We start from the raw sequence: 25,518 nt of genomic DNA, 5'->3' as shown, positions 1-25,518 counted from the left end.
TGAATGGCGGAGCAGGTTCCAGAAGGCTGAACAGCCGCCTCCTGTTTCTATTTCCTATGGTCTTATGATTGATGTATTTGTACTCCAAAATCCCTTTGTGCTGTTGTTAGCAGACCTGTGATGGTGTGCTGGGTTCCATAGAATCTCTACAGTGCAGAAGGAGGCCATTTGGCCCATTGAGTCTGCACCGAACCTTCGAAAGAGCATTCTACCTAGGCCCACTCCCCGCCCTATCCCTGTAACACAGTGCATTGATCATGGCCAATCCACCTAACCTGCCCATCTTTGGACACAAAGGAGAAATTTAGCATGGCCAATCCACCTAATCTGCCCATCTTTGGACTGTGGGAAGAAACTGGAGCACCCGGAGGAAGCCCATGCAGACATGGGGAGAAAGTGCAAATTCCACACAGTCACCCAAGGCTGGAATCAAACCCATGCCCCTGGCGTTGTGAGGCAGCGGCGCGAATCACTGTGCCACCATGCCATCCTTGTATTTCTATAGTTACCAGACCTGTGGATGTTGTACGTTTCATTCACTTGTCGGTAGGTTTGTGAATGGGTAACTGGGATTCTAGTTCTGCAGGTGCCACATCTACAGGCGCTACCACGTGGTTGGTAAGTATGCCGATGAAAATTCAGAGCTCCAACACTGTCAGTGCTGAGTCTTTATAAGATAGTCCTGGACCTAATGGTGACACAGTGGTTAGCACTGCTGCCTCACAGCGCCAGGAACCCGGGTTCAATTCTGATCTGGGGTGAGTGTCTGTTTGGAGTTTGCATTTTCTCCCTGTGTCTGCGTGGGTTTCCTTTGGATGCTCTGGTTTCCCACCCACAGTCCAAAAATTTATGGAGGTTCGATGGATTGGCCATTCTAAATCGCCCATACCATGTAGCAGGTAGGTGGGGTTACAGGGATAGGGCGGGGTGTGAGCCTGGGTGGGGTGCTCTTTCAGAGGGTTGGTGCAGGCTCGATGGGCTGAATGGCCACTTTCTGTATCATAGGAGTTCTATGGTTCTAATGCCTGTAATTCCAGAAGTAAGAAGTGTTAAACCCACATTGAAGTAATAACCATAATAAATAGTAGTACTGGCGGCACGGTGACTCAGTGGTTAGCACTTCTGCCTACGGCGCTGAGAACCCGGGTTCGATCCCGGCCCCGAGTCACTGTCTCTGTGGAGTTTGCACATTTTCCCCGTGTCTGTGTGGATTTCACCCCCACAACCCAAGATGTGCAGGTTTGATGGATTGGCCTCGCTAAAAATTATTGGGGGGGGAAAAATTATTGGGTGCTCTAAAAGATTTTTTTTATTTTTAAAGTAAATAGTAGTACTAATATTTGACTCGAAACATTAACTCCTTCTCTCCACAGATGCTGTCAGACCTGCTGAGATTGTCCAGTATTTTCTGTTTTTGTTTCAGATTCCAGCATCCACAGTAATTTGCTTTTATACACTAATATTTGATTGTTATCTCCCAGGCCAAACCCAGCCGGATGCATTGTTCCCATTGTGATGATACCTACAGCTTACCCCAGAATGGAACAATTAAATTGTACAAAGAACTCCGCTGTCCTCTGGATGAGTTTGAACTGGTTCTCTGGTCATCTGGTTCCAGGGGGAAGAGCTACCCACTGTGTCCGTATTGCTACAACCACCCACCATTCCGTGATATGAGGAAAGGTGAGAGAGCTACCAAAACTCAACGCTGACTGGACTCACTGGTTCACTCTGTTTGTGAGTTTGCCACAAACAGAACATGATTCTGATCCTTCTTGTTTGTTTATTTTTATTTAGTGTTTTTACTTTCCTGAGCATGCTGACTATTTCTGGAGTTGTTCCACATGTATCATCAGTACTAGCCATGTCGTTATTCTTAATGTGTGAGTCTAGACAGTGACAATTAGCAGGCTGTTTGAATGTAGTGAATATCACAGCCTTCCACAAAAACTAACCTGTAGGAATTACTGGGTAGCATTTTGATCTGCCCTGGAACAGGGCTTCTGAGGCTAAGTGTATCATTCAATTTTTGCACAGACGAGAGGTTGATCTTGGTACCTCCTCGAGCCATACTTCAACTCATTGGTGGATAAATGCTAAATCAGAACAATAGGATTTCTTAGCATCATCAATTTAAGATGAATGGGTGTAACCCATTACTTTTCACCCCAAAGGCACAATTGTAAAAACCCATACTTTCATGAACACAGAAAAATTGGTCATTCTTGATGTCTTGTGTGCATCCCTCTATTCAATGGACAGATTTTGAATCCTAGGAGTTCAGTGCTTAGTAGGGGATGAAAAATAGCTAAAAATGTTACTGAGATGTGGAAGATGTACATTATGACATGATTGTTCTTTTTTCCTTAGGAATGGGATGTAATGAATGTACCCACCCAACATGTCAGCATTCACTCGGCCTGCTGGGGATTGTCCAGTGTGTGGAATGTGAGAGTGGTGTGCTGGTCTTTGACCCCACCTCGGGTCCCAAGTGGAAGATGGCTTGTAACAAATGCAACGTGGTGGTGCACTTTTTTGAAAATGCCCACAGAGTGAAGGTGTCATCTGAAACCTGTGATGTGTGCGAGGCTGCAATTATTGATGTGGACTTCAACAAGGCAAAGTCACCACTGCCTGGTGAAGCGACACAGCATTCAGGCTGCGTATTCTGTGATCCAGTGTTTCAGAACCTCGTTGAGCTTCAGTACGCCAAAATGAGGCACCCAATGCACAGGGGCGGTGGGGGGCAGAACCGAAGACGAGGGCGGGGGAGGGGCAGAGGACGTAGACCTCCAGGCAGGAACAATCCAAAGAAACCCAAAGACAAAATGGCAGCACTAGCTGCTTATTTTGTGTAGAAATTAATAGGGTCTTGAACAGCCCTTGTACAGAGGCATTTTCATTGATGTTAGTTGAGGAACTTGTAGTTTGTTTGTCTTTCGTTTTTTTGTTTAATACAAGTTGGATGAGCTCCCCAAACGGCTGAGCTGGAAAGTGCATGGCCCCATGCAGAACTGGGACGATCCTTTTCGGTTCTGGCTTAGATGTGATGCCCAGCGCATTTGAATACATTGCCAACATTGGCCACCTTGGCTCATAGAGTGAAGAATAACCATGCAGACTATTAAAGGCAAAGATTTTCTATAGTGTGCTGAAATTGGCATATTAAATGATAAATTTCTGCAATACGCAGGAAATAATAATGCAGATATTGGATAATATTTTATAAAGCATGCAATGAAAGCCGTGAGAAACTAGCTTGGTCAACTTCGCTGACTCACTGCAGAATCGATTTCTATCCTGGATGCCAGACATAGTAAATCGACATCATCTACAACAGGTGAACACTAGAACCCTTCTGCAACCAATTTCACAAACTGTAGAACACAAAATCAAATAGTTGAAACTTTTTTAGCAATATTAAAAAGTAAAGGAACACATGTATTAATTCAGTGCCTTATTACATCTCTCAACATTCAAAGCATTTCACACACAATGAATTACTTGAAGTGCAGGAATGCTGGAAATCTGAAATCAAAACAGAAAATGGACAGCAACTCAAATGGACAGCATCCAAAGGAATTAAAAAGATTCAAATGAATGTTCACATGCCTGTTGTTCTTCCACATTGATAAAGCTGCTGTGAATTTCCAGCACTTTCTGGTTTTATGAATATTCTGTGTTTGTTTTCATAATGGTTGTTTCATTCAAGTGTTGGGATATGGGTGAAGTTTTGAAGTTTCGCTTACTTTGAATCAGCTGTAAGATCCACAGCATCTTTGAAACCTCTCTGTTACCAGGGGGGTGTCCTGATAGTTTACGGCCAGTCACAAAGGAACCTCTGACAGCTCCAAAGTTTATTCTGGAGCTCTGAGTAAGCTGGAAAAGTTTTACATTTACATTAGATTTCACTCTTTAATCTTCCAGTTTCAAACACTTAAAAAGGACAGTGTGCATGCAGTTTTAAAATGCAAAACACTGTACTTAATATAACACTGCCTTTAGAAACATGGAAAACTACTCGAGAAGGATATCAAAAACTAAACAAAGATCACAGAATGTCAGTGTTGTAGAAAAGGTGAGATCTACAAGGGAATCATTATGTTAGAAAATCTAAAGCATGATATAAACAGGCACTGATTACTGTGGGTACATGTGTATATCTGGACAGTTACAATACAACTTGTTATCCTCTTCAATTATTCAAATAAATACTCAAATTTATCTGTTTCATGTGTATTTGCGAAATTCTCTTTATAATTCTTAGCTTGTCTTTGCCCCTATTTCCCCTGAGATACTGAGCTTAACTGATCAATTTTCCTCAACTGCACGCCTTTTAGCTGTGAAGCCCGACTGTATAGTTTTGCAGCTCCTTTGTGGCAATTTAGTTTGAGTTGGCTGGGATTCATGAGGTTTGCTGCTAGACTCGCATTCCCAATTGACTGACATTGGAATCATTCATGATCAGGTTTGGATGACTGGAAGCCTTGAAATTTTATTCTGAGATAATAGAGTCCGATGTATACTAATTTCTGCCAGCAGTCACAGTAAGAAACTGGTTTGCTCAAGGGCAACTCTTAAGAAACCTGTCATACATGAGTGATAGGATGGAAACTCTCACCTTCAATTCTTAAAGTAATCTGCTGCTCTCTTGGGCAGCTGCTGGGTGAACCCAGGCATTTCGCACAGGAAGAAGAGTGCAATTTTTCAGAATTTCTGTCATTTTGATCCAAGTTGAATTTGGGGCTAATTTATATTAAGTTGCTGGCTGTATTAAGTTAAATTCGGTCCACAATTGATTGATTGATTCCAATTTTACAGCTGGACCAGAAGAACATAGAACAGTTTATCACAGTACAGGCCCATCGGGCCACAATGTGCCGACCATTTATCCTAATTTTTTTTTTAAATGTATTTTATTACAAACTTGTATCAAAGCAGGTTACAGCAAGTAAACACCTCGGGGAACATATTTCCCAACAATCAACTACAGTCTGTACAGAATTTCCCCCTTTTTCACCCCCCCCCCCCCTTCCCCATCACCCCCCTGCGACGAATGTCTCCTCAAACTCGGTCACAAACATCCCCCACCTTTTCTCAAACTCCCCTACTGAGCCTCTTAACTCGTATGTTATCTTCTCTAACCGCAGGAAGTCGTACTGTCACCCAACCATGCTGCTACCCCCCCGGTGGCGATGCCGACCGCCACTCCAGCAAAATTCGCTGCCGTGCAATCAGAGAGGCGAAGGCCATGACATCGGCCTTCCTCCTCTCCATGAACTCCGGCTTTTCTGAAACCCCAAATATCGCCACCAAAGGGTCCGGGTCCATCTCCTCCTCCACTATCCTGGCTAAGACCGCGAACACTCCCGCCCAGAACCGTCCCAATTTTTCACAATCCCAAAATATGTGCCCGTGATTCGCTGGCCCCCGCTCACACCTTTACACTCATCTACTACCCCCTGAAAGAATGGTAGCATAGTGGTTAGCGCAGTTGCTTCACAGCTCTAGGGTCCTAGGTTTGTTTCCCTGTCTGTGTGGAGTCTGCACATTCTCCCCGTGTTTGCGTGCGTTTCCTCCGAGTGCTCTGGTTTCCTCCCACAGTCCAAAGATGTGCAGGTTAGGTGGATTAGCTATGCTAAATTGCCCTTAGTGTCCAAAAAAGGGATAGGATGGAGGTGTGGGGGCAGGGTGGAGGCATGGGCTTAGGTGGGGTACTCTTTCCAAGGGCCGGTGCAGACTCAATGGGCCGAATGGTCTCCTGCACTGTTAATTCTATGATTCTCGCCTGAGTCATATGCATCCTGTGCACCACCTTAAACTGTATCAGGCTCATATTTGCACAAGAGGAGGTCCCGTTTACCCTTTGCAGTGCCTCACTCCATACTCCCCAATTGATCTCCATTCCCAACTCCGCTTCCCATTTCTCCTTAATCTTCACCTCCCTGCTCCCCCAGCCACTTGCGTATATCCCCAATTTTCCCCTCCCCTTCCACATCCGGAAGCAGCAGCTGCTCCAGCAGGGTGTTTCTCGGCAACCTAGGGAACTCACTTTCGTGCAAAGTCCCTAACCTGCAGATATCTGAACTACCCCTCAGTAGCTCTACCCTCTTCCTTAGCTCCTCCAGACTGGCAAACCCCTCCTCCAAATACAAATCCCTCACCTTTACCCACCCCACTTCTCTCCATCTCCTACATACACTATCCCCCCCCCCCCCCCCCCCCCCCGGCTCAAACCCATGATTCTCACACAGCGACATTAGCACTGACATCCCTACCATCCTAATATGCCTCAGCTGATTCCATAGCCGGGATTCTCCGAAATCTCGGCTAAGTGTTGAAGCCGGTGTCAAAACCGGTACGAGCGACGCCGGCGTCAATGGGCCTCCAGGCCCAGTTATTCTCCCTGTCCTCGGGCTAGAACGGCGGCGGAATGCCGTGAGCTGCTCCAGCGCCGTAAGCCCGGCCGCTGCAGGTCCGTCCATGTGCTCTGCGCATGTGCGTCACAGCTGTCTCCGCGCTGGTCCGCAGGCAACATGGCAGAGCCCTACAGGGCCCCGGCGCGGAGGAACATAGGTCCCCACCCCCCGGAATTAGTGCGCCCGCTGATCGGTTGCTCCCGCTCGCGGGCCTGGCCACCGTGGAGGCCCATCCCGGAGTCGGCTGCCCCCGCCCCGCCGGCGGGACTCGCCGGGCACTCGGCCCATCGAGCGCGCAGAATCACCGCGGGGGCCGCTGCGGGGTCCAAGTGGTGAAAATTAATATTCTGCCGAGGTTCTTATTTATCCTTCAGGCTCTCCCGATCTTTATACCAAAGCCCTTTTTCAGAAAGTGGACACGATCATCTCGGACTTTGTATGGGTGAGGAAGGTGCCGAGGGTGGGGAGGACCCTGCTACAGAGGCAGCGGGGGGGGGGGGGGGGGGGGGGTTGGCGTTGCTGAACTTGCTTCATTATTATTGGGCGGCGAATGTGGACAAGGTGCAGCAGTGGTGGGAAGGAGAAAGGGTAGAGTGGGTTAGGATGGAAGAGGAATCTTGTAGGGGGTCTAGTTTGAGGGCTATGGTGACAGCAGCATTGCCAATGGCTCCGAGTAGGTATTCAGGGAGCCCAGAGGTGCAGTCCACGGTGAAGATATGGGGCGGGATTCTCCGAGCCTGCGGCGGGTCGGAGAATCGACGGGGGCAATTCCCGCCATGCCACTCCGACCCGCAGATTCTACGCCGACTGCAGAATCGGCGGCAATTGGAGAATCCCGCCCCATACAAAGTCCGAGATGATCGTGCCCACTTTCCGAAAAAAGGGCTTTGGTATAAAGATCGGGAGAGCCTGAAGGATAAATAAGAACCTCGGCAGAATATTCATTTTCACCACTTGGACCCTCCCCGCCAACGTTAAGTGCAATGCATTCCACCTCCTAAGATCCTCCCTGGCCTCCTCCACCAGCTTCGTTAAGTTCCACTAATGGAGCCCCGTCCATTTCCTCGCTACCTGAATCCCCAAATACCTAAATCTATCCCTCGCTACCGTAAATAGCATCGCCCCTAAATTAGCCCACTGTGCCAGCTCATTCACTGGGAATACCTCGCTTTTCCCTACATTCACCTTGTACCCCGAGAACCCTTCAAACCTCCCCAACAGGCCCATAATCCTGCCAATACTCTCCAACGGATCCAAAACATACAGCAAGAGGTCATCGGCATAGAGAGACACCCGATGCTCCCTCTGTCCCCTCATTATCCCCTGCCACTCTGCCGACCCCTGAGAGCCATCGCCAATGGCTCTATGGCCAGCACAAACGGCAGCAGCGACAGCGGGCACCCCTGCCTTGTACCCCTGTGTAAGTCAAAGCTTCGTGAGCCCATATCATTCGTCCTCACCCTCACTCTTGGCGCCACATACAACAACCCCCGCTTTCAAGCTCCTGAGGTGCGTGAACACCCGTGACCTTTTAACCGGCCCATTCAGTCCCCAGAAGTTCCACGTTACCAACCTTATCGGAGGCTTGCACCTCCAATCCCCTCTATCGTCCGTCATCTTCCCTACTTAACTCCCGCCCCCTTAATTCTATGCTATACTTAGCCCATCCCAGATGGCCCCTTTCTCTGCCCTTGACCATGTCATCTCTTGCCCCCTGCCATGTTGCAGAAACCTCTTTTCCCCCTTCCCCTTCTTCCCACCCCTCTTGGCCTTCACCCCCACCACTTCACTTCCGTTCACCAGCATAACCTGCTAGCGCGGCTGCCCCTGCCCAAAGGCACCTCCGAATGACCTCCCCCTCCCCCCTCCAGCTCAAGGAAGAAGGCTCCCTGCTGACCTTCTCCCCCCCCCCCCCCCCCCCCCCCACCCAAACAAGGACTTCTGAACTCCAGGCAGCCATCTCCAAAAGCAAATGTTAAACACAAACATTCCCATAAAACAGGAAGGGGGGATGGAAACATCCATCCCCACATAAACTTTTCACCCCTACAACTCCTTACAATCTCAACACTGAACAGCAAATCCCCCTCCCCCAAAAAAGGCGAAATCCCCCAATCCTTGCACCCACTTCAAACATGCTCCCAACCATTACAAAGTGCCAGCACCCCGGTTCCCAAGCAATGTCCGCCCAGTTCTCCCCCAGTTTATGCTCCTTAATGAAGTCTTCGGCCGCTTATGGGGTCTCAAAATAATACTCCTGGCCTCCGAACGTCACCCATACTTTCGCCGGGTAGAGCACCCCAAACCTGATCTGCCGCCGGTACAGCACCGCCTTGGCCTTGTTGAAACCTGCCCGCCGCTTTGCCAACTCGGCTCTGATGTTCTGATAAATTCGGACATTATTTCTCTCCCAGTCGCAGGTACGCGTCTCCCTGGCCCACCGTAGAATTTTCTCTTTCTGGAATGAGTGTATTGTCTTATGAGGAAATGTTAGTCAGGCTGGACTTGTTTCCACTGGGTAGTGGGGTGATTTGAGTATATAAAATCCTGAATGATCTTGACATGGTGGACATGGAAAGGATGTTTCCTCGTGTGGGAAAGTCCAGAACCCAGGGACACTGTTTTCAAATTAAGAGTTGTCTTTATAGGACACAGATGAGAATTTTTTTCTGTCAGAGGGATGTGCCTCAGAAGACTGTGGAAGCCAGGTCATTTAATATTTTTAAGGCAGAGATGAATAGATTCTTGTTAGGCAAGGGAATCAAAGGTTATCAAGGTTAGATGGGAATGTGGATCCTTAAAAGTGACAGCAAAGGTGGAAATGGTGGTAAAGAAAGCATATGGCATGCTTGCCTTCATAGGTTTGGGTATCGAGTATAAAAGCTTGAAAATTATGTTACAATTATATAGAACAGTGGTAAGGCCACATTTGGAATACTGTGTCCAATTCTGCACATTGCACTACCAGACGGACATGGGGGCTTTGAAGAGAGTACAAAAAAGATTTAACAGGATGTTTCCCGGTATGGCGGGTATTAGCTATGGGGAGAGATTGAATAAACTGGGATTGTTCTCCCTAGAGAGATGGAGGTTGAGGGCTGACCTGGTAGAAGTTTATAAAATTATTAGGGGTATAGATAGTGTGAACAGTTGGAAACTTTTTCCCAGGGCGGAAATGACAATTACAAGAGGGCACAGGTTCAAGATGAGGGGGGAAAGGTTCAGTGGAGATGTGCGGAGGAAGTTTTTTATACAGAGGGTGGTGGTGGCCTGGAATGCACTGCCAAGTGAGGTGATAGAGGCAGATACGTTAGCGACCTTTAAGACCTATCTAGATAGACAAATGGACAGACGGGTATAGAAGGATACAGGCGGTTGGTCTAGATAGGACACGTGATTGGCGCAGGCTTGGAGGGCCGAAGGGCATGTTCCTGTGCTGTATTGTTCTTTGGTCAACATAACCAGATCAGCCATGATCTTATTGAATGGCAGAGCAGGCTCGAGAGGTCGAATAGCCTCCTATTTCATATGTTGGAATGAGTTCTGTGTACCTTCCTGCACTGGCTCGCTGTTTAGGCAAGTGAAGCGAGTTCAGGTGTTATTGCATTTTTTGTGTATTTTCATCTTCACAGATCTTCTTCAAGCTGGTGGCAATGCTTTCCTTAGGTTTATATCTTATATTGCTTCTTTGTATACTTTGTGTTGCCATTGATTCTCCTCTTACGGGTTTCAAGCCTTGATACTAATCAGCTCTAACTATTGACTAATTGAGACATCTGTATATGGAGTGCAGACACTTGGGAGTAAGTTACAGGCTGAAGTCTAATTGAAAAGTTCAAATTATTTACTTAATAATGGAGTCTAATCATATTTGGCCTACCTTTCTGTTGTCTTGTATTTAAGTCTGAAGTGGCTGTTTTGGATGCATATTCTCTGGTGATATGCATGCACACATAAATGTATAGAGTTGTATAAATGTATAAAGTTGCATAACAGTACATGTAAACATCGGTAGGACCACCAGCCAGCGGATGGCGTCAGACTTCCACCACGTGACTGGAATGACCTGCCAGTTGGTAGGATGCACAACAGGACTGTCGCACTTCGAGTAACTCCCAAGGAATTTGAGTAATTTTGTCTGTACATTATTTTGTTAGTTATCTTTCCACATGTTTGACAATAAATCATCGTTCCAGTTAAACACCTATGTGTCCTGTGTGAATCCTAGTGGAGTGGTGCAGCGACAACAATCTATCCCTCAATGCCAGCAAAACTAAAGAGCTGGTCATTGACTTCAGAAAGCAAAGTACTGTGCACACCCCTGTCAGCATCAACGGGGCTGAGGTGGAGGTGGTTAGCAGTTTCAAATTCCTTGGGGTACACACCTCCAAAAATCTGTCCTGGTCCACCCACGTCGACGCTACCACCAAGAAAGCACAACAGTGCCTTTACTTCCTCAGGAAACTAAGGAAATTCGGCATGTCCACATTAACCCTTACCAACTTTTACAGATGCACCATAGAAAGCATCCTATATGGCTGCATCACAGCCTGGTACGGCAACTGCTTGGCGCAAGACCACAAGAAACTTCAGAGAGTCATGAACACAGCCCAGTACATCCACAAACCTGCCTCCCATCCATTGACTCCATTTACATCTCCCGTTGCCTGGGGAAAGCGGGCAGGATAATCAAAGACCCCTCCCACCCGGCTTGCTCACTCTTCCAACTTCTTCCATCGGGCAGGAGATACAAAAGTCTGAGAACACACATGAAGAGATTCAAAAACAGCTTCTTTCCCGCTATTCCCAGACTCATAAATGACCCACTTATGGACTGACCTGATTAATACTACACTCCTGTATGCTTCACCCAATGCCGCTGTCTAGGTATTTACATTGTGTACCTTGTGTTGCCCTATTATGTATTTTCTTTTCATGTACTAAATGATCTGTTTGAGCTGCTCGCAGAAAAATACTTTTCACTGTCCCTCAGTACACGTGACAATAAACAAATCCAATCCAATCCAATCCTTGCAGACACCTGACTTAGAAAAGAGAAGCAGTAGGAGGCCATTCGGCCCTTGAGCCTGCTCCACCCTTTATTATGTTCATGGCTGGTTATTAAGTTCAATATCCTGATCCTGCGTTCCCCCCATATCCCTTGATCCCTTTAACCCCAAAAGCTATATCTAATTCCTTCTTGAGATTACACAATGTTTTGGCTTCAACTATTTACTGTGGTAGTGAATTCCACTGATTCACCACTCTTGGGGTGAAGACATTTCTCCTCACCTCAGTCCTAAAAGGTTTAACCCTTATCCTCAAACTATGACCCCACGTTCTGGACTCCCCACCATTGGGAACATTATTCCTGAATCTACCCTAGATCATAGAAGATCATAGATCACTACAGTGCCGAAGGTGGCCATTCGGCCCATCGAGTCTGCACCAACCCGTCAAAAGAGCACCCTACCTAAGCCCAATCCCCTGTCTAATTCTGTTACAATTTTATAAATTTCATGAGATCCAGGGTAGCACTGTGGTTAGCACTGCTGCCTCACGGCGCCGAGGTCCCAGGTTCGATCCCGGCTCTGGGTCACTGTCCGTGTGGAGTTTGCACATTCACTCCGTGTTTGCGTGGGTTTCGCCCCCACAACCCAAAGATGTGCAGGGTAGGTGGATTGGCCATGCTAAATTGCCCCTTAATTGGAAAAAATGAATTGGGTACTCTAAATCTCTAATTAAAAAAAAGTTTCATGAGATCCCCTCTCACCCTTCACTTAATGTGAACTCCGACCAAGGATTCCAGATGATTGACCATATTGACATTACTTGTATTTTATTAAGGAACAACCATTCACTATGCCTTCTCAACCCACCCTAAACCCCCTCTGCCTTTCCATCTTCTCTTCTCCTTTAGGATTCACCTGAAAATCAACCTCATCAACCAGGCTTCCAATCATTCCTCCCAATGCTCCCCTTTGGTTTAACAGGGTTAAACTATTTAAGTTCATAGGTATCCTTAAGCAAAATAAAACCCCACGCAGGGAAAAGCAGGATAACAAAACACCAAGCAGAGAAAAGCAACATTAATGAGTAGCAGGTATGCTCCAGTCAGGATAAGACATTAACTGAAAAGTATCTTTTAACAAAATAAACCACCAAGCTGGGAAAGGCAGAACTGGTGGGTGGGAGATGTGCTCTCGTCAAGATTAAGTAGTGAAAACAAACTACAGGATACAGGAGCACAAGGTCAGGGCCTACAAGATAGGGGCCATCCAGTTGTGTGAACAATGCTAATGGATGTACTCACAGGAAACAAGTAACTAGAGTCTGAGACATATGTTTTGCACATGATTATAAGTAACAAGATTATTGTATGTGTCCGTGACTAACCGTGTGAAAATAGGAGATTTTGATGTAAATCTTCAGAGTCAGTCTTGGATTGCCTAAGACTGTCTCTCCCTTTGTATGATTGGAATTAAGCTTCAAAACCTGTTCCTGAGTCTCTTCTGGTAGAAATCTCCCCAAAACCAACCCATTGCCTGTTTTTTCCCCCTTATGCCTCTCTGAAGTATCATGGCACATTCTTTTACATTAAAAGAACTGATCAAATGCAAGTTTTGTGTGAATTTTGGGCAGTTTCAGGCAACCACGGTAGTGGTTAGCACTGTGGTTTCACAGCACCAGGGTCCCAGGTTCGATTCCCCGCTGGGTCACTGTCTGCGGAGTCTGCACGTTCTCCCTGTGTCTGCGTGGGTTTCCTCCGGGTGCTCCGGTTTCCTCCCACAGTCCAAACGTACAGGGTAAGTGGATTGGCCATGCTAAATTGCCCTTCGTGTCCAAAAAGGTTAGGAGGGGTTATTGGGTTACGGGGATAGGGTGGAAGTGAGGGCTTAAGTGGGTCAGTGCAGACTCAATGGACCAAATGGCCTCCTTCTGCACTTATATTCTATGAATGTGTCACATTGAGGACATGGGCTATGTTGTGTTATGTGGTCCCACCGTTATAATGATTCACACAGAACATATAGGTATTTAACTGGAATGATGATTTATTGTCAAACACGTTGTAAGGTAATTAACAAAATAATGTACAGACAAAGTTACTCAAAATCCTTGGGAGCTGCTCTAACTACGACTGTCTGGTTGTACGTTCTACTACCAACTGACAGATCACTCCAGTCATGTGATGGAAGTCTGCCGCCACCCGCTGACCGGGGGTCAAACCGATGTTTACATGTACTGATATGCAACTTTACACATTTATACAACTATATACATTTATATGTGCATGCATATACCCACATCCCCCTTCCTTTGGAGGCATGAATATTTACAAACGTAACTTTTTTTAAGTAACATGATATGCATGATGGGTTTTAAACATATGTTGTGCACATTCTGTTACACGTTCAATCTGTCAGGCTTGTGCCATAATCTGATCGACCTCCTGAGTGTGGCTGCATCGGTGAATGTGTCCCACCTTCATCTGTTGCTTGTGTTCCGGCTCAATCCACATTCACTGCTGCGGATCTGTTTTATAACAGGGGTGGAATGCGGTGTCCATGCCCTTGGCCAGTTCCCCCCACACCCAAGTAGGTGAACTTGGAGGCGATCAGAGCATCCCATGCGCGTTGGCCCTGGCACACCTAGTCCAGTGTCTGCCTGGGCCCTATGTCCTGCCCATCCTCCCCCACTCCTGCATTCTCCTCGTCGGATGAGGACTGGTGTTCATCCTCCTCCTCTGGAAGGTCGCTGGGTATCTGAGAGATTGTGTGGAAGGTGTAGCTTGAATGTACGTGATGATCCAGGACCAGAGGAATACTGGAAGGAGAGGTTGAAACCCTGGGACTGGATCCTTGGTGAATACATCGTCTGGGGGAAGATTCCAGGGATGTTCTTTGAGAGTGTGGTTTGGGTACTCTCATGTGAAAGACAGAGTTCCAGTGAGACCAGTTGGCTCACAGTGTGACAAGCATCCGGAGGGAGTTGATGAGAGTTCCAGAGCACCTACTTAGGTGGCATTTTCCACTTGGTTTTAGAGTGTGGGGTGTCTTACCATTGGTTGCCTATTGGTTTACATGGACTGTGTACTTACTGAGTATAAGACAGACTTTATAACTTGTGTTATCCTTAAGAATCTATATTTATATCTAGGGGCTAGTTCAGCACAGGGCTAAAGAGCAGGCTTTTAAAGCAGACCAAGGCAGGCACGGTTCAATTCACGTACCAGCCTCCCCGAACATGCGCCGACTAGGGGCTTTTCACAGTAACTTCATTTGAAGCCTACTTGTGACAATAAGCGATTTTCATTTCATTTCATTTCATATCTGTAAAGGTGTAGTTGGGATGGAGGAGTTGTGTATTATAGTTGATAATTTTTTGTCTCATAAGTTTTCTTATTTTATTAAATATTCATCAGCTGATTCCTGAGATTTTGTTTAGTAGCCGACTTCCACGAAGCTAAACAAAAAGCAAAAGTTAGGATCTATCAAGCCATGTTCCACTCTGGGATCTGATCTGTCCAGCAGTAACATCAGCTGGGATCGTAACAACATGTAAGTTTGTTCCACCCTCCCCTTGGAGTTTTAAATTGGAAAGCTGAACAGGAGTTTTGTGGAACCATGCAAGGTCATCGAATAGTATAGATAACGCCATGCCTGTATCAGGTTTGAAGCATGCCTAGAACCTTCTGATCTCTTAAATTGGCAGATTAGAAGCCCTTGGAAAGGCGGTGAATTTGGCCTAGGAAATTTTAGATAGATATTGGGTGGGATTCTCCACCCCCACGCCGAAGTGGCCGCGCCGTCGTGAACGCGTCCAGGTTCACGATGGCGTGAAACGGCCCTGGTCCCGACCAATTCAGGCCCTGACAATGGGCCAGGATCGGGGCTGCGTCATCTACACGCGCCAGGCCTTGTCGCCCGCGTAAAAGCGGCCCCGCATAGATGACGCGGCCGGCGCCAACCCGCGCATGCGTGGTTGCCGTCCTCTCTAAGTCCACCCCGCAAGAAGATGGCGGACGGATCTTGCGGGGCCGTGGAAGGACGGAGGTCCTCCTTCAGAGAGGACGGCCCGACGATCGGTGGGCACCGATCGCGGGCCACCCCACATCTGAGGTACCCCCCGATGTATGATCCCCCTCGCCCCCCTGCAGGCCGCCCCCCCAGCGTTCACACACCGCTCACGACTGCAGCGACCAGGTGTGGACGGCGCTGGGGGGGAACCCGCCGTTTTGGCCTGGCCGCTCGGCCCATCCGGGCCTCAGAATAGCGGGGGTGCCAGAGAATCGCCATTTTCGGTGTCTCTGGCGATTCTCCGGCCTGCAGCCCACGAAACCCGACCGGGCCGTTCCCGCTGCTTGGGAGAATCGCGGGAGGGCGGCGTCCCGGGAAATTTTGGCGGCTCAGGCGATTCTCCCAACCGGCGTGGAGAATCGCGCCCACAATCTTCTCATGGTACCGGAATTTGCCCCATTTGTTGGACACTCTTAAGTGCTGGAAATGTCCCATCTTGCTGCACCTGAAATACTCAGGAATTCATCACCATTCTCTGCCTGCTCCACGATGACATGCAAGCCGTGATCCTCATATCCTCATCAACGGAACCACCACAGACCCAATACGTGTGCAAACTGGGGTCAAACAGGGCTGCATCATCGTACCAATGCTCTTCTCCATCTTCCTTGCAGCAACACTCCATCTGCTCCCCGCTGGAGTGAAGCTAACCTACCAGACAAGCGGGAAACTGTTCAACCTCTGACGCCTCCAGCCCAGAACCAAGACCACCTCAACCTTTGTCACTGAGCTGCTGTACACAGACGACACCTGTGTGTGTGCACATTCAGAGGCCGAGCTACAAACCATCATCGGTGCATTCATCGAGGCGTAGGAGAGAATGGGCCTCAGACTAAATATCTGGAAAACAAAGGTTCTATAGCAGCCTGCTCCTGACACACAAAACTGCGTTCCAACCATCAAGATCCACGGTGAACCCTTGGACGAAGTGGATAATTTCCCATGCCTCGGGAGCCTCCTTTTGGTGCAACAGACATTGACGACAAAATCTAACATTGACTCTAATATGCCAGTGCAGCCTTCGGATGCCTGAGGAACAGAGTATTTGAAGACCGAGACCTCAGACCCAGCACCAAACTCATGGTCTACAGAGCAGCCGTGGTCCCTCCCCTCCTATACGCATCAGAAACATGGACAATAAACAGCAGACACCTCAAATCCTTAGAGAGATATCACCAACGCTGACTCCACAATATCCTGCAACACCACTGGCAGGATAGGCTTACCAACATGAGAGTTCTCTCCCAGGCCATTATCCCCAGTATCGAGGCACTGGTCATGTCTGACCACCTGCGATGGGCAGGCCGCATTGCCCGCATGCCCGACACAAGACTCCCAAAACATGTGCTCTACTTTGAGCAAGCGATCACTAGGAGGGCAAAGGAAACACTACAAGTACACTCTGAAAGCCTCCCTAAATAAGTTCAACATCCCCACCGTCACATGGGAATTGCTTTCCTCAGAACACACAAACTGGAGAAAAAGCATCCTCGAAGGCGTCAATCACCTTGCGTATCGTAAGGTGAAGCACACGCTGGCCAAGTGTAAACAGCGAAAGGAGAGTGCAGAATCCAGAGTGTCCCACTCACCCACCTCATCAAGCACCACCTGCCAAACCTGTGGTAGAGTCTGCGAATCCAGGATTGGACTATTCAACCACTGCAGAATCCACATCCTCGAGGTGGAAGCAAGTCATCCTCGATGCTGAGGGACTGCCCAAGAAGAAGAAGAAATGGGGTGATGGACCGAATTTGCTTGGTTGGGTCAGGCTGACTGAGATGATGCTGTGTAAAGGATTGTTGTCCATAAGGAGTAGATATGGGGTCAACAATCTCATCTGAGGCACAGGTACATCATTGAAGCATGTTCACCCTGTGGCAGTGTCCCTTGGCTGATCCAAAAAAAACAATGAAGGCTTTGAAATTGAGTGAAATTCCAGAGGTGTAGTCGAGTCTCTGCGTATCTATCATCCAATTCTCGTCTGGACCCAGACAACGAGAGAATTGGTTGAGTGTGGGGTTGAGATCCAAGGTTGTTTGGAACTGCAGAAAGTTTTCATGTCACATCTTTTAGCAGCGATCCCTGTGTGGGCCTTTGTGGCTTGAAAATGAGCTGGGTAGGGCAGTGACTGTTCTTGCAGAGTCACCATCACTACCCATTTTTGGGAGTTGAGAGGTGCCTGATGAAGATATCATGCCAACTAAGGATCATGATTGTCTTGGACCCTGGTGGTCATTATATGGCACCATTTATGGACTAAATTGGTACTGCCACGCTGCTACCATGTTGTAGAATGTAGGATAAGTCTGGATTCGAACAAGGAAGAGTTGTAGGCGTATCAGGGCATTTACTTAAAAGTTTTTTTATTTGCAGTTTGTACATTGTGGGTTACAGGAAAGGCACATCTCTTCTCAGGGGTGTCTGTTACCTTGAGTACATTCACCTGACTGTCTGATATCAGTGCTACATCAGCATGTACCTCATTAGATTAGCATAATGATTCTGTTAACTCTTTATACGATATGCACTAGTGTTACTTATAGGGCCTGGAACCCAATTTCCAGGTAAAGTGATTTTGATGAACGTCTGCTGTTGATAAGCGTATGAAATTACACTGGCAGTGTGTTTGGAGGCATTGGCATGAGTGTCTGGATTTGGCTACAAATGTTGCTGCATCCACACAGCTGGGGGAAAAGGAGTATCTGATCTGTCAGAAAATTACTGCATTTTAAAAACTTTTTTTGTAAATTGAGGCTGGAATTTAACCCGGGTTCATGGTGCTGTTGCACAGCAATGCTGATCACTGTGCCAACGTGCAGAGGACCATCCCCTCTTTAAGGCTCTGGTCCCACAGCACTTCTCTGTTTGCTTCTGTTGTATCCCATCATGGTTATTGCCTCATGACCTGCTTGGCATCCATACATCTGCTACAAGGACACCTGCAAGTGAGATATGAAGATGGCAAATATTGACACTGACAACTGAGAGAATGATGCTGACAGCCATGACCTCTGCAGACGACTATTTAGAAAAGGTGAGCAAGACTTCCAGTGGCAGCCATGAGCTGAGCGGTGGCCCCAAAGGTGGCTCTCTCTCGGAACTTCAAACTAGGCCCTTTTAACACGTCAAGCAGATACAAAAACGCAACAAACCCTCCCACCGCAAACTAACAACCAGCCAAAAAAAATGCCGTGGAACTAACCATGGAGCCAAAAGAATAGCAAAAGTTGAGAGAGGAAGACTCCAACCTCCGAGTGAGGGATCATGTGAGGTGGAGCGGGGCTTGGTGGACCGAGCAAGGTCGCCAAAGCAAACGCTGGCCCACCCGTCGATGGAGCAGTTGATGGACCTTCTTTCAACAGAGCTCCAGAAGTGCACATACTAAGAGGAACTTATGTCGGCCATGAGGTCGGCAATGGAAACCGCTCTGGTCCCCATTAAGGAGACATTGGACCCAGGAAGCGACAGTGTGGGACCTGAAGAAAGCGGCAACCGACCAGAGGGAGCGGATCGCCTCACTTGAGGCCAAGGTGGCAAGGTTGGTAACAATCCAGAAGACGCTCACGGGAAAAGTCAACGATCAGGAGAACAGGTCGAGCCATCACAACCAGAGAATTGTCAGGCTACCTGAGGGCACAGAGGGTAAGAATCCAACAGAATATGGCAAAGATGCTTAGGAAACTGGTCGGAGGGGGAAGGCTTCACCAAACCTCCAGAGGTGGACCAGGCCCACAGATTGCTCCGACAAAGACCTAAATCAGGAGAACCACCGTGGGCGATAATTACGTAACTACATACACTTCAGGGAAAGAATGTGTGCTGAACTGGGTGAGGGGCACACGGTCGTGTAGGTGGGAAAGACATACAATTCGCATCTACCAAGACATCGGAGCCAATCTAGCCAAGTGCCGGGTGACGTTCAATGGGGCCAAAGTGGCTTTACTTAAAAGGAAGGTGCAGTTTGAAATGCTGTACCCGGCGAGACTGCGGGTAACATACGGCAACAAAGAACATGCCGGGGCGGCATGTGATGCAGTGGTTAGCACTGGGCCTGCGACGCTGAGGACCGGAGTTCGAATCCCGGCCCTGGGTCACTGTCCGTGTGGAGTTTGCACATTCTCCCCATGTCTGCATGGGTTTCACCCCCACAACCCAAAGATGTGCAGGTTAGGTGGATTGGCCACGCTAAATTGCCCCCCAAAATTGGGGGGGGGAAAAAATAATAATAATTGGGTACTCTAAATTTACAAAAGAAACCCAAAGAACATGCTGGAGAATGCAAACAAAAACGGACTTGGGAGGCAGCAATAGAGGACAATTGAGACTCTCAAATATAACTTTCTGTTCCCAATGCCTACACAGTAATAATAATCTTTATTGTCACAAGTAGGCTTACATTAACACTGCAATAAAGTTATTGTGAAAAGCTCCTAGTCGCCACATTCCGGTACCTGTTCGGGTACACTGAGGGAGAATTCAGAATGTCCAAATTACCTAGCAAGCACGTGTTTCGGGACCTGTGGGAGGAAATCGGGGGGGGGGGGGGGGGGGGGGGGGGAGGGGAGACAGGGGGTAGCAAACAGTGAAGTGGGGAGGGTGAGGAGTAATGGGGAGCCCGCTGGAACAATATGGAATGGTTTGCGGTGTCCTGGAAGGGGCACCAGTGGTTCTTGTAAATATATATGCTCCCTAACTGAGACGATGCTGACTTTAAAAAAAAACCCTGCCGGAGATCCCCAACCTGGACTCCCACCAGTTCATTATTGGGGAAGACTTCAACTGTGTACAGGACCCAATGACAGACTGGTCCAGCCCCAAATCAGTGAAACAATCGGCAATGGCAGAGGAACTGAACACCTTTATGGACCCATTTCTCCTTCTCCCAGGTTCACAAAGTATATTTCTGTATCGATTTCTTTGTAGTGGGTAAAGCGGTGATTCCGGGGTCGTAGGGGTGGAATACTCCACAATGGTAATCTCTGACCATGCACCACACTGCATGTATGTGAGGTTGGAGATGGGCTTGGCTCAGCGCCCCCATGGAGACTTGACACAGTCTACTCGCCGACGAGACGTTCTGTGAAAGTGTCACAAGCCATCGACGGGTATGTAACCTGCAACCAGAATGGGGAGGTCTCACCCTCCACATTCTGAGAGACACTGAAGGCAGTGATAAGGGGAGAAATAATAGCGTATAGGACACTCAGGGACAGGAAGGAAAGACCATAAGACCATAAGACATAGGAGTGGACGTAAGGCCATTCGGCCCATCGAGTCCACTCCACCATTCAATCATGGCTGATTTCAACTCCATTTACCCGCTCTCTCTCCATAGCCCATAATTCCTTGAGAAATCAAGAATTTATCAACTTCTGTCTTAAAGACACTCAACGTCCCGGCCTCCACCGCCCTCTGTGGCAATGAATTCCACAGACCCACCACTCTCTGGCTGAAGAAATTTCTCCTCATCTCTGTTCTAAAGTGACTCCCTTTTATTCTAAGGCTGTGCCCCCGGGTCCTAGTCTCCCCTGTTAATGGAAACAACTTCCCTACATCCACCCTATCTAAGCCATTCATTATCTTGTAAGTTTCTATTAGATCTCCCCTCAACCTCGTAAACTCCAATGAATATAATCCCAGGATCCTCAGACGTTCATCGTATGTTAGGCCTACCATTCCTGGGATCATCCGTGTGAATCTCCGCTGGACCCGCTCCAGTGCCAGTATGTCCTTCCTGAGGTGTGGAAAGGGTGGCTCGGCAATGGCTGATCGACTCCATATTGGATGTGGATCGGTGGTAATCCACGGCCCCAACCATAGAGCCGCTGGCATAGAGGAAGAAACTACAAATGGAATTTGACCTGCTTTCCATCGGGAAAGCAGCGAACAAACTTTGCTAGACACAGGGGACATAGAACATAGAACATAGAACAATACAGCGCAGTACAGGCCCTTCGGCCCACGATGTTGCACCGAAACAAAAGCCATCTAACCTACACTATGCCATTATCATCCATATGTTTATCCAATAAACTTTTAAATGCCCTCAATGTTGGCGAGTTCACTACTGTAGCAGGTAGGGCATTCCACGGCCTCACTACTCTTTGCGTAAAGAACCTACCTCTGACCTCTGTCCTATATCTATTACCCCTCAGTTTAAAGTTATGTCCCCTCGTGCCAGCCATATCCATCTGCGGGAGAAGGCTCTCACTGTCCACCCTATCCAACCCCCTGATCATTTTGTATGCCTCTATTAAGTCTCCTCTTAACCTTCTTCTCTCCAACGAAAACAACCTCAAGTCCGTCAGCCTTTCCTCATAAGATTTTCCCTCCATACCAGGCAACATCCTGGTAAATCTCCTCTGCACCCGCTCCAAAGCCTCCACGTCCTTCCTATAATGCGGTGACCAGAACTGTACGCAATACTCCAAATGCGGCCGGACCAGAGTTCTGTACAGCTGCAACATGACCTCCCGACTCCGGAACTCAATCCCTCTACCAATAAAGGCCAACACTCCATAGGCCTTTTATGAACATGGAGACAAGGCCAGATACCTACTGGCTCACCAGCTGAGAAAGCAGGCAGCCATGATGAAGATAGAGCAGGTGAAGGACAGGAACGGGGAGCTAGTCACAGCCCCAGAATTGATCAAGGAGGCCTTTGCAACGTTCTACCCCGCGGGAACTGTATACCTCTGGGCCGCGGAGGGGGACTCGATGATGAAAGGGTTCCTCGACAGGCTGAACATGCGAGCTGTGGGAGAGGAAAAGAAAGAGAGGCTGGAAGCACCACTAGAATTGGGGAGGTCATGGATAGCATCAATTCCATGCAGTCGGGGAAAGTCCAGACGGATTCCCAGTGGGCTTTGAAAAGGTTTGCGACAGCACTGGCTCCACACCTGCGGGAGACGTTCAATGATTCGCTATCGTGAGGGTCCTGCTGCCCACGCTGACACAGGCCTCAATCTCGCTGATCTTAAAAAAAGACATAGACCCGACAGAGTGAGGGTCATACAGACCCATGTCACTCCTAATGTAATACCACTGTTCAAGAAGGCAGTGTGGCAGAAGACGGGAAATTATAGGCCGGTTAGCCTGACTTTGGCCATTGGTAAGATTTTAGCGTCTGTTATTAAAGGTGAGATCTGGGCAGCACGGTGGCGCAGTGGATTAGCCCTGCTGCCTCACGGCGCTGAGGTCCCAGGTTCGATCCCGGCTCTGGGTCACTGTCCGTGTGGAGTTTGCACATTCTTCCCGTGTTTGCGTGGGTTTCGCCCCCACAACCCAAAGATGTGCAGGCTAGGTGGATTGACACGCTAAATTGCCTCTTAATTGGAAAAAATGAATTGGGTACTCTAAATTTAAAAAAAAAAATTAAAGGTGAGAGCACGAAGTACTTGGAAGTGCATGGTAAAATAGGACTGAGTCAGCACGGCTTTGTCAAAGGGAGGTCATGTCTGACAAATCTGTTAGAGTTCTTTGAGGAGGTAACAAAGAAGTTAGACAAAGGAGAACCAATGGACGTCATTTATTTAGATTTCCAGAAGGCCTTTGACAAGGTGCCGCATAGGAGACTGTTGAATAAGTTAAGAGCCCATGGTGTTAAGGGTAAGATCCTGGCATGGATAGAGGATTAGCTGACTGGCAGAAGTCAGAGAGTGGGGATAAAGGGGTCTTTTTCAGGATGACAACCGGTGACTAGTGGTGTGCCTCAGGGGTCGGCGCTGGGACCTCACCTTTTCACAATATACATTAATGATCTGGAAGAAGAAACTGAAGGCACTGTTGCTAAGTTTGTAGATGATACAAAGATCTGTAGAGGGACAGGTAGTATTGAGGAAGCAAGGGGGCTGCAGAAGGATTTGGACAAGCTAGGAGAGTGGGCAGTGAAGTGGCAAATGAAATACAATGTGGAAAAGTATGCACTTTGGAAGGAGGAATTTAGGCATAGACTATTTTCTAAATGGGGAAATGCTTCGGAAATCAGGAGCACAAAGGGACTAGGGAGTCCTTGTTCAAGATTCTCTTAAGGTTAATGTGCAGGTTCAGTTGGCAGTTAAGAAGGCAAACGCAATGTTAGCATTCATGTCAAGAGAGCTAGAATACAAGACCAGGGATGTCCTTCTGAGGCTTTATAAGGCTCTGATCAGACCCCATTTGGAGTATTGTGAGCAGTTTTGAGCCCCGTATTTAAGGAAGGATGTGCTGGCCTTGGAAAGGGTCCAGAGGAGGTTCACAAGAATGATCCCCGGGATGAAGAACTTGTCATATGAGGAACGCCTGAGGACTCTGGATCTGTTCTCATTGGAGTTTAGAAGGATGAGAGAGGATCTTATTGAAACTTACAGGATACTGCGAGGCCTGGATAGAGTGGACGTGGAGAGGATATTTCCACTTGTAGGAAAAACTAGAACCAGAGGACACCATCTCAGACTAAAGGGATGATCCTTTAAAACGGAGTTGAGGAGGAATTTCTTCAGCCAGAGGGTGGTGAATCTGTGGAACACTTTGCCGCAGAAGGCTGTGGAGGCCAAATCACTGAGTGTCTTTAAGACAGAGGTAGATAGGTTCTTGATTAATAAGGGGATCAGCGGTTATGGGGAGAAGGCAGGAGAATAGGGATGAGAAAATATCAGCCATGATTGAATGGAGGAGCAGACTCGATGGGCCTAGTGGCCTAATTCTGCTCCTATGTCTTATGGTCTTATGGACACGGATGCCGAAGTCCTGGTGAAGGCCCTAGCGAGGTGACTGGAGAGTCACATGCCAGAGGTAGTTGTGGAAGATCAGGCCGGGTTCGTCAAGGGCAGACAGCTAACCGCGAACATCCGATGCCTGCTGAACGTGACCATGACCCTACCCGGGGAGAAGACACCAGGGGTGATCATCTCCCTAGACGCAGAGAAGGCCTTCGACAGAATAGAAGTACCTTATGGGGGTAGTGGAACAGTTTCGGTTTGGGTCAGGGTTCATCTCATGGGTGAAACTATTATACAGTGCTCCCATGATGAGTGTACGGACAAACACCACCAGCTCGGAATACCTCTGGCTTCACAGAGGCACGAGGCAAGGATGCCCATTATCCCCACCGTAGTGATCTCTGTATGTGCATGTACACAAGGGGTTAATGAGTAATCAGTAGCACCACATAATCACGAGAGGGCCAGACGAACGGGGTATAAAAAGCAGCCACATTGGGTCTTCGGCAGTCTCTCTCTCTCGGGTGCACTGTGATCAGGGCAATATCAGAATAGTTCAGATAGTTAGTGGAGTTACGTATAGTCACTGTTGTTAAATCTTGTTAACCTTATCACTAGTGTTAAAGTCAAGAACTCATGCACTTGTTGTTATAGTTACTCAATAAACCTTTGTTGTTACTGGACGAATTTGAGTCTTCTTCATCGAGATTCAGAAGACCTCACCATCAACCAAGGATTGAGTAGCACGAGTTACCTACCACACAGGTAACAAGACCCCACTGCCCATTATCCCTTGGCAATCGAGCCACAGGCTATCACTCTCAGATCAGTGACGGGATGGAGAAGCATCCAGCGGGGAGACCGGGAACACAGAGTCTCACACTTTGCGGATGATCTGATCCTCTGTGTCTCAAATTCCTTAGCCAACATGGGAGGAATAATGGAACTCCTAAGGGAGTTTGAAGCCTTCTCAGGGTATAAACACAACCTGAACAAGAGCAAAATCTTTCCCATGAACCTACAGGGAGAGAATCAGAATTGGAGAAGCTGCCATTCAAACTAGCCCTAGCCAAATTTCGATATCTCGGGATCCAGATAGCCCACTGTCGTGTTAATCACCCAGGGGTAACACGGACTGCAACTGGATGCAGTTGTACTTGAAAGTAGACTCCAATCTTTGTGTTAGTTCAATATGCTTTATTGAACTTGTTAAGTAGTGCACGCAGTTCGCTGTGGGTTTGACACTCTACTAATCTAAGCGTGCTTACAATAACTAACTAGATCAGACTAGCTCTGAGCCATGTGTAGAGGGTGCTAACT

At 47.9% G+C, this 25,518-nt stretch overlaps 1 protein-coding gene across 2 annotated transcripts in view; it reads left to right on the top strand.

The window, feature by feature from the left end:
• top3b (DNA topoisomerase III beta) overlaps positions 1–4,230 on the top strand; it is a 129,278-nt gene extending 125,048 nt beyond the window's left edge. For both annotated transcript variants that reach the window (XM_072498403.1, XM_072498397.1), the window contains 2 exons: positions 1,482–1,683; positions 2,371–4,230. In XM_072498403.1, the coding sequence (XP_072354504.1) occupies positions 1,482–1,683; positions 2,371–2,858 (690 nt within the window). In that variant the 3' untranslated portion in view covers positions 2,859–4,230. The remainder of the gene's footprint in view (positions 1–1,481; positions 1,684–2,370) is intronic.
• The last annotated feature ends 21,288 nt before the right edge of the window (positions 4,231–25,518 follow it).

Source organism: Scyliorhinus torazame, chromosome 1, assembly GCF_047496885.1.
Source record: "Scyliorhinus torazame isolate Kashiwa2021f chromosome 1, sScyTor2.1, whole genome shotgun sequence".
NCBI classification, from domain to species: Eukaryota; Metazoa; Chordata; class Chondrichthyes; order Carcharhiniformes; family Scyliorhinidae; genus Scyliorhinus; species Scyliorhinus torazame.
This window is presented reverse-complemented; position numbering and strand designations above follow the sequence as displayed.